The sequence below is a fragment of the Odocoileus virginianus genome, chromosome 9 (assembly GCF_023699985.2).
Source record: "Odocoileus virginianus isolate 20LAN1187 ecotype Illinois chromosome 9, Ovbor_1.2, whole genome shotgun sequence".
NCBI lineage: Eukaryota > Metazoa > Chordata > Mammalia > Artiodactyla > Cervidae > Odocoileus > Odocoileus virginianus.
Window position 1 is genome coordinate 20798107 of NC_069682.1, and position 13979 is coordinate 20812085.

At 33.1% G+C, this 13979-nt stretch overlaps 1 protein-coding gene across 1 annotated transcript in view; it reads right to left on the minus strand.

Moving 5' to 3' along the window:
* The window catches only part of DNAJC1 (DnaJ heat shock protein family (Hsp40) member C1), a 182432-nt gene that overhangs the window by 105845 nt on the left and 62608 nt on the right, over positions 1-13979 (minus strand). The window contains exons 2-6 of the mRNA XM_070472057.1: positions 9770-9871; positions 9239-9285; positions 2958-3123; positions 2012-2109; positions 977-1070 (exon numbers count right to left, since the gene is read on the minus strand). Of these exons, the coding sequence (XP_070328158.1) occupies positions 977-1070; positions 2012-2109; positions 2958-3123; positions 9239-9285; positions 9770-9871 (507 nt within the window). The remainder of the gene's footprint in view (positions 1-976; positions 1071-2011; positions 2110-2957; positions 3124-9238; positions 9286-9769; positions 9872-13979) is intronic.

Genomic DNA, 13979 nt, shown 5'->3' on the forward strand with positions numbered 1-13979 from the left:
GTTAATTCTCCCTTCAAATATAATTTCCATCATTAGAGGAAAAGAATAAAATATAGAAGATGGAGTCACTCACTTCCTTAAACGATAAGGAAAAATAGCCACTGTATGAAAAAAAGTAAGTAAACAGAAATTATCTCTCACTCTTACTCTTTGTGTTTTCTGAAATGAAAACATTTCCTCCAAAACTACAACTTCAAAGAATTTCAAAATTTGTACACCAAACCATTATATATTCTTTCAAATATTCTGTTTATGTGTTGGAAATTTTCTAACCAGATGCGATAATTAAACTTAGCAAAATGGTAATCTAATGAAATGTGTTGTCATGCTAAATATAAAAAAAAAGAGAAGCTAAAAAAAATAAGAGAAACTGCCATATAAATATGGTGTGTACATTCTATCATTTGAGCAAGACTGACTAGCAATAGAAACTTCGATTACAGTATAAGACAAAATATCTGCACTCCTCTTAAAGCTGCAAACAAAAAAAAAAATTTAAAAAAAATAAAATAAAATTAAAAAAAAAGCTGCAAACAAAATGGTAACCTATGTATAATTTTGCTTAATTATACAAATACTTACCCAAAGTGTTTTTTTCTATACTATTTACCTAAATGCTTTTAAAATAATGGTGACAAGGTATCTGAGTTCTGTTTTTACTGAATATGCCTTAAATGATTAAATTGTTATTGCTTTTATGTCTGTCCTAAAGATAGTATTGCTTTTTCCTTTTTTATTGTCTTGGAATTCTAAGATGTTCTAAAAGCAACATTAAGAGGTAGTTAAAGGAATAGATACCTAAATAAATTTTAGAACTATTCTAAACTAGGTTTATACTTATAAAATACTATTCATTCAATCAGCATTATGAAGCATCTACTGTATATTCAGTCTTCAGATAGCAGGCATAAATTATTTCATGAATAATTAAAATCAAAGCACTAGTATCATATGAAAGAGGTAGATTTTTTTTTACCTGGATTAGATGAGGCAATGCTTTTAGTGTAAGGCAAAACCAAATTCCCAGCTTGCAGGGAAGCAAATCATGCCACTGTGGTTTCACCAGTAATCTAAAAGCAAAGTATAAAAAGTTGAAAAACCAAGTATTTTTATAATAATCATGAACTCTGTTTTGAATGGCTATTTCAACAAAAAAAGTTTTTCAATGAAATATTTATGACAGTTATCACTAAATCTGACATATTCCATCAATAAATATATTAGTACAACAACTGCAATTATGTATAGTAAGAAAGAGAATGTAGACTAAGGTTTTGGGGAAGGAGACTTGAATCATCACGTTATAAAGATTTCACAAAAGTCCTCTTCCTAACCTGGACTTTTCATCAGTTTGGCAAAATGAATTCTCAGACCTTATGATTACTTCAGCTATAAAAGACTAAACAGCATCACAGTGTCCCCAAGTGCTGACAAGCAGATATGAAGACTGTAGCATAAACAAACCAATACATAAAAATTAATGTCATTTGCAGTTCACTGAAGCATTACTCACTGATGTCATCAGGACAGAAGACAAGCAGAATAGTCTCTGATCTCCATCTCACATTGATCCAGTTCCTGCCCTGCTGTGTGAACTATTTAAACCCTTTATTTCTTCCTATGAATCAATAGGAGAAATGGTGGTATCTCTTTTGAGTGCACTGCATATTACTGTCTCTCTACATACTGTCACTCCTGAGTTAACACTACAGTGATACATTCTTTTAGTAATATTCTGCTTCTAAAGTTCAGTAGAAAAATTTTAAACAAGAATTCAGGGGTTTAATTATTTAAATATATAGGAATACTTTACAAAGAGAAAAACCTGTGGAACTTGTGCTTAAGATCAGAATTTTGTTTCTTAAAACTATGGAACATTATTAGTCTTTTATAAACTGAATACAGATGTAAATATTGGTATATTTGAAATTGATACACATATGTAGTGGGATCACATTAAAGACGTATTTTAAAACAATTTTGAATTATAAACATGTTTTCATGTTCCCACCTTTCATTTTTTTCTGAAGCACCAAGTTTTGATACATCCACAGTCTTGCCGCCTGTCTTTTTTTTCTTTTCTCTCTTTTTTCTACTGAGCAGTTCATCCTTAATGTGGAAAAAATTATGGTTACAGGTTATCATTAACATGTACTCTTCAAATGTTATCAAGAGTCTTCTGTGAAGGGTAAACATTATAGAAGAACATTTATGCAAATGTATGTAGGGTCCAACATGATTAAGTAAAATCATCAATCTTTAACAATAACTGTTGTCATGGTATCCAGTCCTTAAACACACATGAAGTTCAGCACTGTCAGTCATGTGTATCTCCATAGCAATCAAAGTTTTCTAAGAAGAGAAGGCATTCAACTTACTTTTTCTCATTCATCCAACTTTAATAATGTCACTTCAAAAAGAATGAGTAAACAGATGCTAATTCATGAATACTGATAAATATGTTTCTCTTTAGCATATAAATAAAAGCTCACAGCAGGGAGAACAAACTATGTAACAGTGAAATCAGTCTAACAAAAATGTAAAAATTTTTTACCCAATTTATCTCTGAAATTATAAAATTATACTCATTTAAAATTTTACTGAGTTAAAAGCTTTTAAAATAATCATTCTAAATCATTTTGCATAAAAAACATGTATATCTAGAAGGTGACAATGAGGAAAACATAGCTTTACCTTCTAATTTTCAGCTCGATATTTACACCTTAACAAAATTTTTTAACAAACTCAAAATGACACATTTTTAAAAGGAAACATTTTCTTCTTATGTCATGGGTTCTTGAAATAGAAACATCAAATACTAAATGTTGAGTACAAAAGTACTAGAATAAAGAATATATATAAGAAAGCTGAAATTTTTATCAGTTGAAAAAATAAATGTCTAAAATTCCATATAAAATTAAGGAGGCTAAGTCACTTGATTTATTACCAATACTTACCAGTTGTTTTTCCAGGTAGATTGACCAAACCACAGCATAATGACCCACTGTGAGAATAATGAACAAAAGTAATGCCAGCTCAGCATTGCTCATTTTTCTCACCCGCCTGTAGTAGAATACAGGCTGTCGCCAATCTGGAAGTCCATTGATCAGAATATCATCATACCTAGAGGAGCAAATAGAACAGTTTTTCATACGGAGTTTAAAAATAAAAGCAAACAACGTTATTTGTATCAATACTTAAACTTAAAAAAAAGAGAAAAGAATTTCTCCAAAATATATAACATTTATACAGATTACCAGCATTACAATGGCCTGTAAATCAAAACATTGCATTCAGTCATACACAACCTTCGAAAAGGCACTCAGTGATATACTCTGGATCTGATATACAGATCTTGTGTTTTTAAACACTCCAACGATGTGATTCCTGGAATGACATCCAAACTCAAGGAGCCTTATAGTCCACCTCTCCATCATAGTGAGGCCCCACCATGAAAGTCAGTGACAAAAGGAAGGATCTCAATGGGAGAAAATCCAGACAAGAGCTCTATTTGCTTCCAAGAATTATATATTAATTGAATCACATTCAGGATAAATTTTCTAGTTAGTACTTTTATTTGAATCTCAGTACGAGGGTTCAAGGTCGAAATATTTATTATTTGATCAAAGCTTCTTAAAGACATAAAAAGTCTATTTAAAAGGGGCATCTTTTAATTTTATGCTGCTCATGTTCTTTTTTAAGAATTAAAAACAATACCAAATTATCAGGAGATGTGGAAACAACCAATTTCTCAATAAAACTGTTTATTTGTAAACATTTAGGTGGCAGTTTCCTCACATTTTTGTCTTTGCTGAAAGGGAAGAACACAACAAATTTCCTAGCAATTCACTTTAAATCAACTTTATTTAGAATAAAATTTCAACTGAATTTAAATTTACCCATCAGACATTATGGAGGTAAATATTTTTAACGTTAAAAATAAGGAGTAACATTTATGACTGTAAAACTCAAAATGGTCTCATGCAAATACTGTATGTTCAAAACACACAACTTGTTAATCTTAGTTGAACACAACTCATTAAATATTCTAATCACACTATTTCCAGAATTAAATCTTCACTGAAAGGCCTAATTTGGTGCAACACATTGACCAAAATATTTTAATTAAAAATATTCTGAGTTAGTCGCAGGCCTAATTACAGGAATAGAAATAGGGCCTATATTGTCAGGCAGGTCAGTAGAACTCAGTAGTAGGTTTTTCTCAAGTAAATTGACCGATCTACGAATAATAGCGCAGCTGCTAAACTGCCAGTCTTGACATGTAAATCAATTTAAATGCAACAACTGCAGTAGCTACTTTGATAGTTATTAAATTGATACCTTGGAGATATGCTTAAAAAAATAAATCAGAGCATTTATTACAGGCAACTTCTTTTTTCAGTAGAAAAATACTGGTTATAAATTCAAAATATATTTTATCGGACTATCTAGAAAACCTGACTTTTAGGATCAACTTAGATTATTAAAAATAACAGCAGATCAGAATAACCAATGTTCAAAGCAAAGGATATTAGTGGTATTAAACTCTTAAAGGCAGGCAAACTTTATAGTATACAAGAATCTGGTAATTAAAATATGATTATGTAGTAGCTGAGCCAAAGTTTGATGTTAAAAATTCTTTTTCAATATGTATATAGCAATTTTTGAACACAAATAAATATATAACATGATTTCATCAAAAATTATCATTCCTGTCCTTCAAAATTTATGTTTAAATCTATTGCTAAAAAGTGACTCTTTTTAAATTACCAACATATTGGCAAAAACGGTTTCAAGTGATATAACGTAAGATTACAATATCTGAATGAAGTACAATAAAGAAAGGCCTGAATTTATTCTAAAATCTACATTCTACTTCAGATTTGTTGAGGAAAAAAGGGGGAATATAATTATTTTCAGCTAATCTCTCCCAGGAAATAACGTCAAGTAAAAAGTGTGGCTATTAATATAAACAACATCTAAGAAAGTGGTGACAGTTCCCTAAGAGCATTACTGTTAAACTTGTTTTAGATCTAAACAATATTAGAAGAAAACCCAGCTAAACTCATAGCTGTGAATCTTGTATCAAATATTTTATCACCATTGAAATGCTATGTATCTGTTAATAGCTACTGTTTTCTACCCCACATATAAATTGTATTTAGTGCACAGCTAAATTCAAGACAGCAGAATCTCATGCACTGAACACATTAAACAAAACTAGATATTTACTAGGCTATGTCTGCCACTCTAAACAACAGTTTCCAAGGATTAAGCTTAGAATCAATGCTCTATTGATTTTACTATCAATGAACATTATGGCTCACACGACTGGCCATTTTAAGGGAAGATAGCTTCTATTATAGTTCACTTTTTAGAGTACATGGTGTTAAAAGATAAATCACTGCTTTCCTGAAACACTGAAAAAATAAAGATATCCTTAAAATACAAAGACAATATATTCATAAATTATTTAAGAAAAAATGTGTTGACAAAACAAAGTATCACTATGTTATTCCTTTTCTATATCTAACACATAATACTGTTAAAATAATTAAGCTCATATAAACTGCTCTTAACAATTTGTTAAAACCAGATTAAGAATGTACACACATATGAATATTATAAGAAAATACAAAAGTAAATTTCTTTGATGAAAATATCACTAATGTAAAAAAGATATGAAACTATAAAGGCATCATTTTAGAAATTAAAAATATTAACTGATCTATGCCATACATCCAACATATAGCCTAATAAATGTTTATTTAATTTGATTTTCTAAAATATATATGATGAACATAATAATGGCTATATAATCATTAGTGAGTTCCATTCTATAGTCATCAAATGACTATATTCAATTCACCAAATATATTTAGCCAAATATAAACATAAAAAGCAAATAAAAAAATGTTTAAATTCCAAGAAAAATTATGTAAATTATTAGCATGCTTTGAAATATAAAATAGTAACTATGAAATTAAAATAGAAAACATGTATATTATGTAAATAAATATTCAAATAATTCTAGCATTTGCCTAAATTGTGAATCTCTCACTGTAAAAAGTTTGAATCTTTAGCTTAAAAGAATAACATCATCTATTTAGGCCACATTTTGAACCTGAGTAAAAACTGTACAAAGATCATAAATAGGAAACAAGCTTAAATTAATTGATTTTTCCTTTATAAAATATATATATGTGCCAAAGGTTGTGGTACACAGCACTTACATTCAACTTTTACAAATATATATCATAAAATAGACCCAAAAAACTAAGTTGCACAAGAAAGTTACCAAAAGAATTTTAAAACAGATTTTAAATACAAGTAAATGTCCTAATATTACTAAAACACAGTCCAGTGTATGTATGCAGTGCTTAGGATCGTCTCGGTACTTTGTTCCAGCTAACACTGGCAACAGCTTATAAGGCAGAACATAACTGAGCTGCTATTTCCTAAAATAAGGAAGTTACTTAAGGAGTTTCGAAAAGACTTCTTTACTAATCTCCCTTATACTAACCAGGAAAACTTGTTTTTTCATGCTGTAGTCTGTCTTTAGAAGAAAAAATGTCTTAGAAGTTTACTCCCAGTAACACTCCTAAGAATCTACCCAAGAGAAATGAAAAGCATTTGTTCAGAGACTTCTGTGTGAATATTCACAACAGCATTGTTAGTCATAGCCAAAAAGCGGAAATGATCTCAATGTCTATCAGTTGATGAATGGATAAATGAAAGTGGAATGTGGAATACTATTCAGCAATAAAGAAGAATGAGATACTGGTATATGCTACAATATGGGCATACCTCAAAAATATGTTGATAATAGGAAGAAGCCAGATACCAAATACTACTAGATTATTTAATTAATATGAAAAAACACATTTATAGTCACATAAAGGAGATCAGTGATTGCCTGGGGTTGGGAATAGAATGGTAAGTGCCTGCAAATGGGCTTGAGGGAGTGTTTTGAAGGTAATGTTCTAAAACTGGTTGTGGTAGTCTGCACAACTCTGTAAATTTATTAAAAATCATGGACTTGTACACTTAAAATAGGTTAACTGCTATGGTATGCAAATTATACCTAAATAAGGCTGTTTAAAAAATAAAGTTTGCCTGTTCCTTAAAAAAGAATAAAAAGGTAATCTATTATTTTATCTGCTTCATTGTTATTCCTTTTCCTACTAAAATTTTTTAAATGAGGCTGCTTTCAGTGAAAAGACAATTATTTATAAGGGAAATAAATAAGTCCATTACAATTTCTGGAAAGTTACACATTTAAAAGCACTTATTAATAAATATTTATAATAAATGATTGCGATACCAAGGAGCATTTGTTGATATCACTATAAGACAATTTTCTTTCAAAAGATAAAACTGTGCTTTTTTTTCCTAAAGGAATTATAAACATTAGGTAATTATAGAGATGCATTTCTCCTATAAGTTAAAATACTCATAGGTCACCTGGCCTCAGGCGCAAGCTTTGGAAGAGTGATTCTTAGCTTGATTAGTTACGACTTTTGCCTCAAGGAAAACCAGTTACCAAAGAGTTACTTGTGCCTCAAGGGGTATAAATACTACAGCTGTTTGTGTAACTGTCAGATCCAATTTTTTTTTTACTAACACTCTACAATAAACGCAAAGGGAACTAATCCTAAAAAGAAAATGTTTGATGAATCTGTGTTAATGAAGAAACAATTTATACATGAGAAGTGATTTGTTCTGAAAAGATATAAATAATTTCGGTAATTGGAAGAAATTGTTACAAAGTTTACTGACTTAAAATAACAACAAACAAAAAAACAAAATCTGATGCCAGAGATGCAGGGAGACTAAATAAAGCTATCTTTACAGACACATTCTTGATGTGTGAAACACAACTAGGGGCTCAGTGGGAGAAACCAACTAGAAAATATGCACAGAATGACCAACACTTCTTTCACCACGCTTCTAGGACTCTTTCAACACTATGGATTATCTCAAACCAGAGGAATGTGTGCTGTGGTATCTGGACCAATGCCAGCCCTTGTTATAAAGCAAAGAACACTTCAAGAGAATATCCTGAGTACCTTGCTTTGCAATCTGACAAACTGAGGTATTCAAATTAAACTGTTAAAGATGAGAACCAAGTGTCGGAGCAGACACTGTAGGATACAGAATAATTCCAGGTAACACATTTGAAGAAAGATTCAGAATGTCACATTGCATAATGTTTTGGATTTTCTCTAAGATATACTAGCTTTAATAGAGTAATATTTTTGAACTGCAGAGGGTAGCTCAGTAGTGTCTTATGAAACCAATTTAGCAGACCACAATCAGCATTGTTTCTAAAAAGAAAAAAGAACGGTCTAGACTAGCCTAGAATAGAAAAATATGTCTTTCACACACAATAAGAAGTGTTCTGTGACATTTTTGTTTCTGTTGTGTCTGTGTGTCCTGAAGCATGATGCAAAATGTATTTCTTACCATGAGTCTGACTTAAAGAACTCTGAAACCTGTCATAGTAGTGTCTACATACCACACATTTGGAAGAACAGAGGAAAGGGTTTCTGTGCAAGCTCCTAAGTCATTAGCATATAAACCACTGTAAAATCTATTACTACTCTTCTGAAAGGCACCCAGAGACATCTCAAAGCGAGGGTGCTGCCTCCTGTCTGACGTTCAACCCTAAAAACAGAATCGCTGGAGGAGAGTAAGGGAAGGGATGGAGGCAAAAGAAACAAGAGAAAGAAGCAAATATTTTTCTTCTACTCCTATCTTCTACTTACACAAGTCTGCTCTCTCACTCACAAATTAGGTTTATTATTTTGAATATGAGGAAACACTGAGAAAAGGTAGTAACTTGAATATCTCTAGTCGCCTAATTGCAAAACATTTAAGAAATTGAGGGGGGACAGACCCTTAAGCACAGATAGGAGCAATTACTGATATATCAAAAATGAATAGGCATTTGTTTGAAGTCAAGTGGTATTCGAATTTTCCAGGGCATAGATACTCATGTTAAAAATATTAGCTAATGAAGGCATGATCCTGAAGTCTCTAAGTACTGAATAAACCTAGTGAATATTTTCAGTAGAAATTAACTCCACTCTAAACATACGTTTTAAAAACAATGCATTTCTTGAAAGGAACGAAAATAAAATTACTAACACAATAAAATCTTTTATGAGACAATTCTTTTCTTTATAAACAGACATCAAAGTATAACATCTTAATTCAAAAGCAGATGAACACTCACCTCTGCCTTCGTTCATCGTCCTTTAAAACTTCATAAATGGCCACCAACTAGATAAAACAGGAGCATCACGTTAAAAATACTTTCACCTATAAGAAATCATTTAGGAAGACAGACACACTATAATGCACATGCAAAAAGCCCATACTCTCAGTGAACAGATTAAAATCTTAATTATAAGTACCATTTATGGTTTTGGTAGCACCTTAAGAGGTTAAAAAAGGCTTGATACCAAAATCTATCTTTGCGAAAGATGCAAAAGTAATAACTATCTTAACACGTGCTTTTTAAAACTGTAATTTAGAGAAGAAAATTACGACAATTATGACTCCCCCCAGAACTGAGATTCTAATATATAAAATGCTGGTAAAAGCGTTATTTAAAAAAAAAACTGAATAAATATGTATGCATAACATTTCTAAACTACAATCTCATTTTAAATGGAAACATTCTACATATAGGTTACTATTTTTACCATAAACATTTATTTATAAATTACCACAAAAATATATAACAACAGCATATTTCACTTACTTGTCTAAACTGAGTTTCTGCATTTTCATCTTTATTCTTGTCTGGATGCAGAGTTAGTGAAAGCTTACGATATGCTTTTCTAATGTCTGCAGATGAAGCATCCTGGATGTAGTGGGGGGGTGGGGGGAGGGGAAAAACACAAAGCAAACTTTGTCAGAAAAAGAAATTCCCAGAACCTTGTTAAGATCTGAGAAGACAGCCAACCAAATGCAGGACCCCAGGCAATGTAATTTGAGCAATCAGTCTAACAACCAGGCTATGCAACTAGCCTGACCCACATGACTGAACAATTATTCAATCTAATTTGGCTCTCCTCTTAACTTTTCATTACCATACATTCATTTAAAGAAGACAGTATTTGGCAAAACTTTTCAAACACTTGCCTTCCTAAAATTAACCAATAAATCTTTTTCAGTAATTAAGAGATCAAAAAGAAACAAATTAAAAATTAATACATCCGTGTGCCTTCAAAGAAGGTCTTTATTTATTTGAGAATCTTAAAGCCAATGTCTGAAGCCCAGGCTTACCATATGTGGTTCCCTCATTGTTATTTATATTGAATTTACCATGAAGCAGCCACCTATGGAATCTCAATTTCAACATGTCAAAAAGTATGCCTATTTGAAGTCAGTTAAATTTGCATTTACCCAAAATAATTATAATTAGAAATAGTTATGTATATTATCCTCAACTTTTTAAAGTACGTTTCAGGGTATCTTCAATAGTGTCCAGTTTCCACAGTCTGGTTTGCAGAAATAAATTTGCCCACTATTTATGTGCTATTAACATAGTTTAAATATATTTTAAAAGGACAGCTGAGGAAGAGTACTTTGGATTAAACGAATATTAAAATTGCATTTTATGTAATTCTGTCTTGTTTGTATATATAAACTCAGAGAACATCATTTTACATGGCTAGTTAAAAAAAAAATACATGAAAATAACAACACACTGTTAAGTATAAAACTTGATCTCCATTAAGTTTAAAATTTATTCCAAACACTACCATATTCATAGAGAGGCAAAATGAGACTAAAGTTGCTTTAATAATAACTTTTATCTTGTTTTACAAATGAATATTTGTTCAATTAATTCATAAAACTGATATACTAAAAAGTTCAAATGACTAAAAAAAAAAAAAAAAATAACTAAAGGCCATGTTCCTGGAACTAAATAGCTGTGAATTAAATAGAGCTGGAGCAAGGCAAAGTGAGACTGTAATCAGTCTGTCAAGCTCTCTTTTATAAACCATTACTTTCATTACTAGTTTTCTGGGACTTGTTGCTCCAGGCCACCACTCTAAAGTTTCAGCTTAGGTGTGAATATTTTTCTGACTCATGGAGGGTTGAAGAGCTAAAAAGTTAGCAGAGTAAGTTTTGCAGGTAATATAATTTCCATTCTCACAAGCTCAATGGAATTGTTGTGTTCTTTATACTTGAATGATAGCTAATAAGTAGTAGAAAAGAATGATTATTTTTTCCTGAAACTCTGTGACAGAGATTCTGTCAGGCAAAGTGGTCAAATGTCAAATGAATGCTCATTGTCTAACTGGGGCTTTAATTTTAGATTTTATTAATTGGGACTATATCATAGAGAAATTTCAAAAGTAGGTTTCTTACAAAATAAGATCTAATGTATTTGCTTATGTTACAAAATTAATACATGCTCATTACAGAACACCTATGACTTACTAACACTCACCTAAGACCCAGTCTTGCCAACCTGACTCCAATCCTCCAGTTTTCTGCTACAGTATACACCCTAAGTATAAATGTGACCAGATGGCTCTCCTATTTCAAAATCTTCAGTAACTCCCAAGAACTTTCATCATTTGTCTTATCCAGTATTTTTAACTTTGTATTGCACCATCTTGATCCATCTTCCTGGTCCCCCAAATCATCACACAATAAGATCCTGTTCCCCAACCTTATGTTTTTGTTTTGCATCCAGCTGTAGATACCGCAGTTCTCTACCTACTTTGGGATGGGCCTCTCAGGCTGCACAGAAATACTGCCTATTTTTCTCGTGAGAATCTGCCCCATAATTTATTTCACCAATAAGCTTCACCCTAAGCAGACAGAACTGAAAAACTCAGTTTTCCCTACCTAAAAGACATGCTCTAGAGAAGCTGCATCTCAGACTAGCTTATGTATATGTTCAGTTCAGTTCAGTCGCTCAGTCATGCCCGACTCTTTGCAACCCCATGAATTGCAGCACGCCAGGCCTCCCTGTCCATCACCAACTCCCAGAGTTTTCTCAAACTCATGTCCAACAAGTCGGTGATGCCATTCAGCCATCTCATCCTCTGTCGTCCTCTTCTCCTGCCCCCAATCCCTCCCAGCATCAGGGTCTTTTCCAATGAGTCAACTCTTTGCAGGAGGTAGCCAAAGTATTGGAGTTTCAGCTTCAGCATCAGTCCTTCCAATGAACACCCAGGACTGATCTCCTTTAGGATGGACTGGTTGGATCTCCTTGCAGTTACATTTTAGTTTATTACTCAATGAATTTTAACTTATCCTCATAGCAAAGCTTATAGCTGTTCAGTTCAGTTCAGCCGCTCAGTCGTGTCCGACTCTTTGCAACCCCATGGATCACAGCACGCCAGGCCTCCCTGTCCATCACCAACTCCCGGAGTTTACTCAAACTCATGCCCTTCGAGTCAGTGATGCCATCCAGCCATCTCATCCTCTGTCGTCCCCTTCTCCTCCTGGCCCCAATCCCTTCCAGCATCAGGGTCTTTTCAATGAGTCAACTCTTCGCATGAGGTGGCCAAAGTATTGGAGTTTCAGCTTCAGCATCAGTCCTTCCAATGAATACCCAGGACTGATCTCCTTTAGGATGGACTGGTTGGATCTCCTTGCAGTCCAAGGGACTCTCAAGAATCTTCTCCAACACCATAGTTCAAAAGCATCAATTTTTCGGCACTCAGCTTTCTTCACAGTCCAACTCTCACATCCATACATGACCACTGGAAAAACCACAGCCTTGACCAGATGGACCTTTGTTGGCAAAGTAATGTCTCTGCTTTTTAATATGCTATCTAGGTTGGTCATAACTTTCCTTCCAAGAAGTAAGCATCTTTTAATTTCATGGCTGCAGTCACCTTCTGCAGTGATTCTGGAGCCCCCAAAAATAGAGTCTGACACTGCTTCCACTGTCTCCCCATCTATTTCCCATGAAGTGATGGGACCAGATGCCATGTTCTTAGTTTTCTGAATGTTAAGCTTTAAGCCAACTTTTTCACTCTCCTCTTTCACTTTCATCAAGAGGCTTTTTAGTTCCTCTTCACTTTCTGCCATAAGGGTGGTGTCATCTGCATATCTGAGATTATTGATATTTCTCCCGGCAATCTTGATTCCAGCTTGTGCTTCTTCCAGCCCAGCGTTTCTCATGATGTACTCTGCATATAAGTTAAATAAGCAGGGTGACAATATACCGCCTTGACGTACTCCTTTTCCTATTTGGAACCAGTCTGTTGTTCCATGTTCAGTTCTAACTGTTGCTTCCTGACCTGCATACAGGTTTCTCAAGAGGCAGCTGTTAGCAGGCCCATTTTTACTGACAAGGTAAATGAGGCAAAGAGAAGTTAAGTAACTTGCTCAATTCCAGACTGTGGGCAAGTAGGGGAAAACAGAATTCAAACCCAGAAAATATTGCATCAGAATCACAGCTCTCCATGTTGGTTCTTAAGATTCAGTTAGTATGTTTCAGCTGACTCACTGCACAGGGGGCTACAACTTTGTGGAAGGCAGTGAGAACAACTGCTACACTTCTACTGATCTGATAAACTATATAGAAAATATCCACACAACTACAATGTAAATATGGTCCACTGCAGTTTTAAAGGTTAATATCCTGATATATGCTGGCTTTTACAGCACATTTTACACCATATTTCTACTACAGACCCAAATGTTAGAACATTTATCTCACAAACACAATGAATGAGACCTTTTATCTCTCTGGTTTGCAGGGGATGGGTGAACTGGTCATCTTCAACACTGTTCACAGATCAGATCTACAGGATTCAATTCTTTTCCTTCTAAATGTGATACGGTGGTGTGTGTGTGTGTGTTTTTGACAAGCTGGATATGAATTATCTTAATACCTGGATGACTTCTGTAAAGAACGGATATATGGTCATTCTTTTAAAAACAAAAATAAACTCCAAGGGATTGTCCCTGTCCCTGAAAAGAAACAGCAAATACCC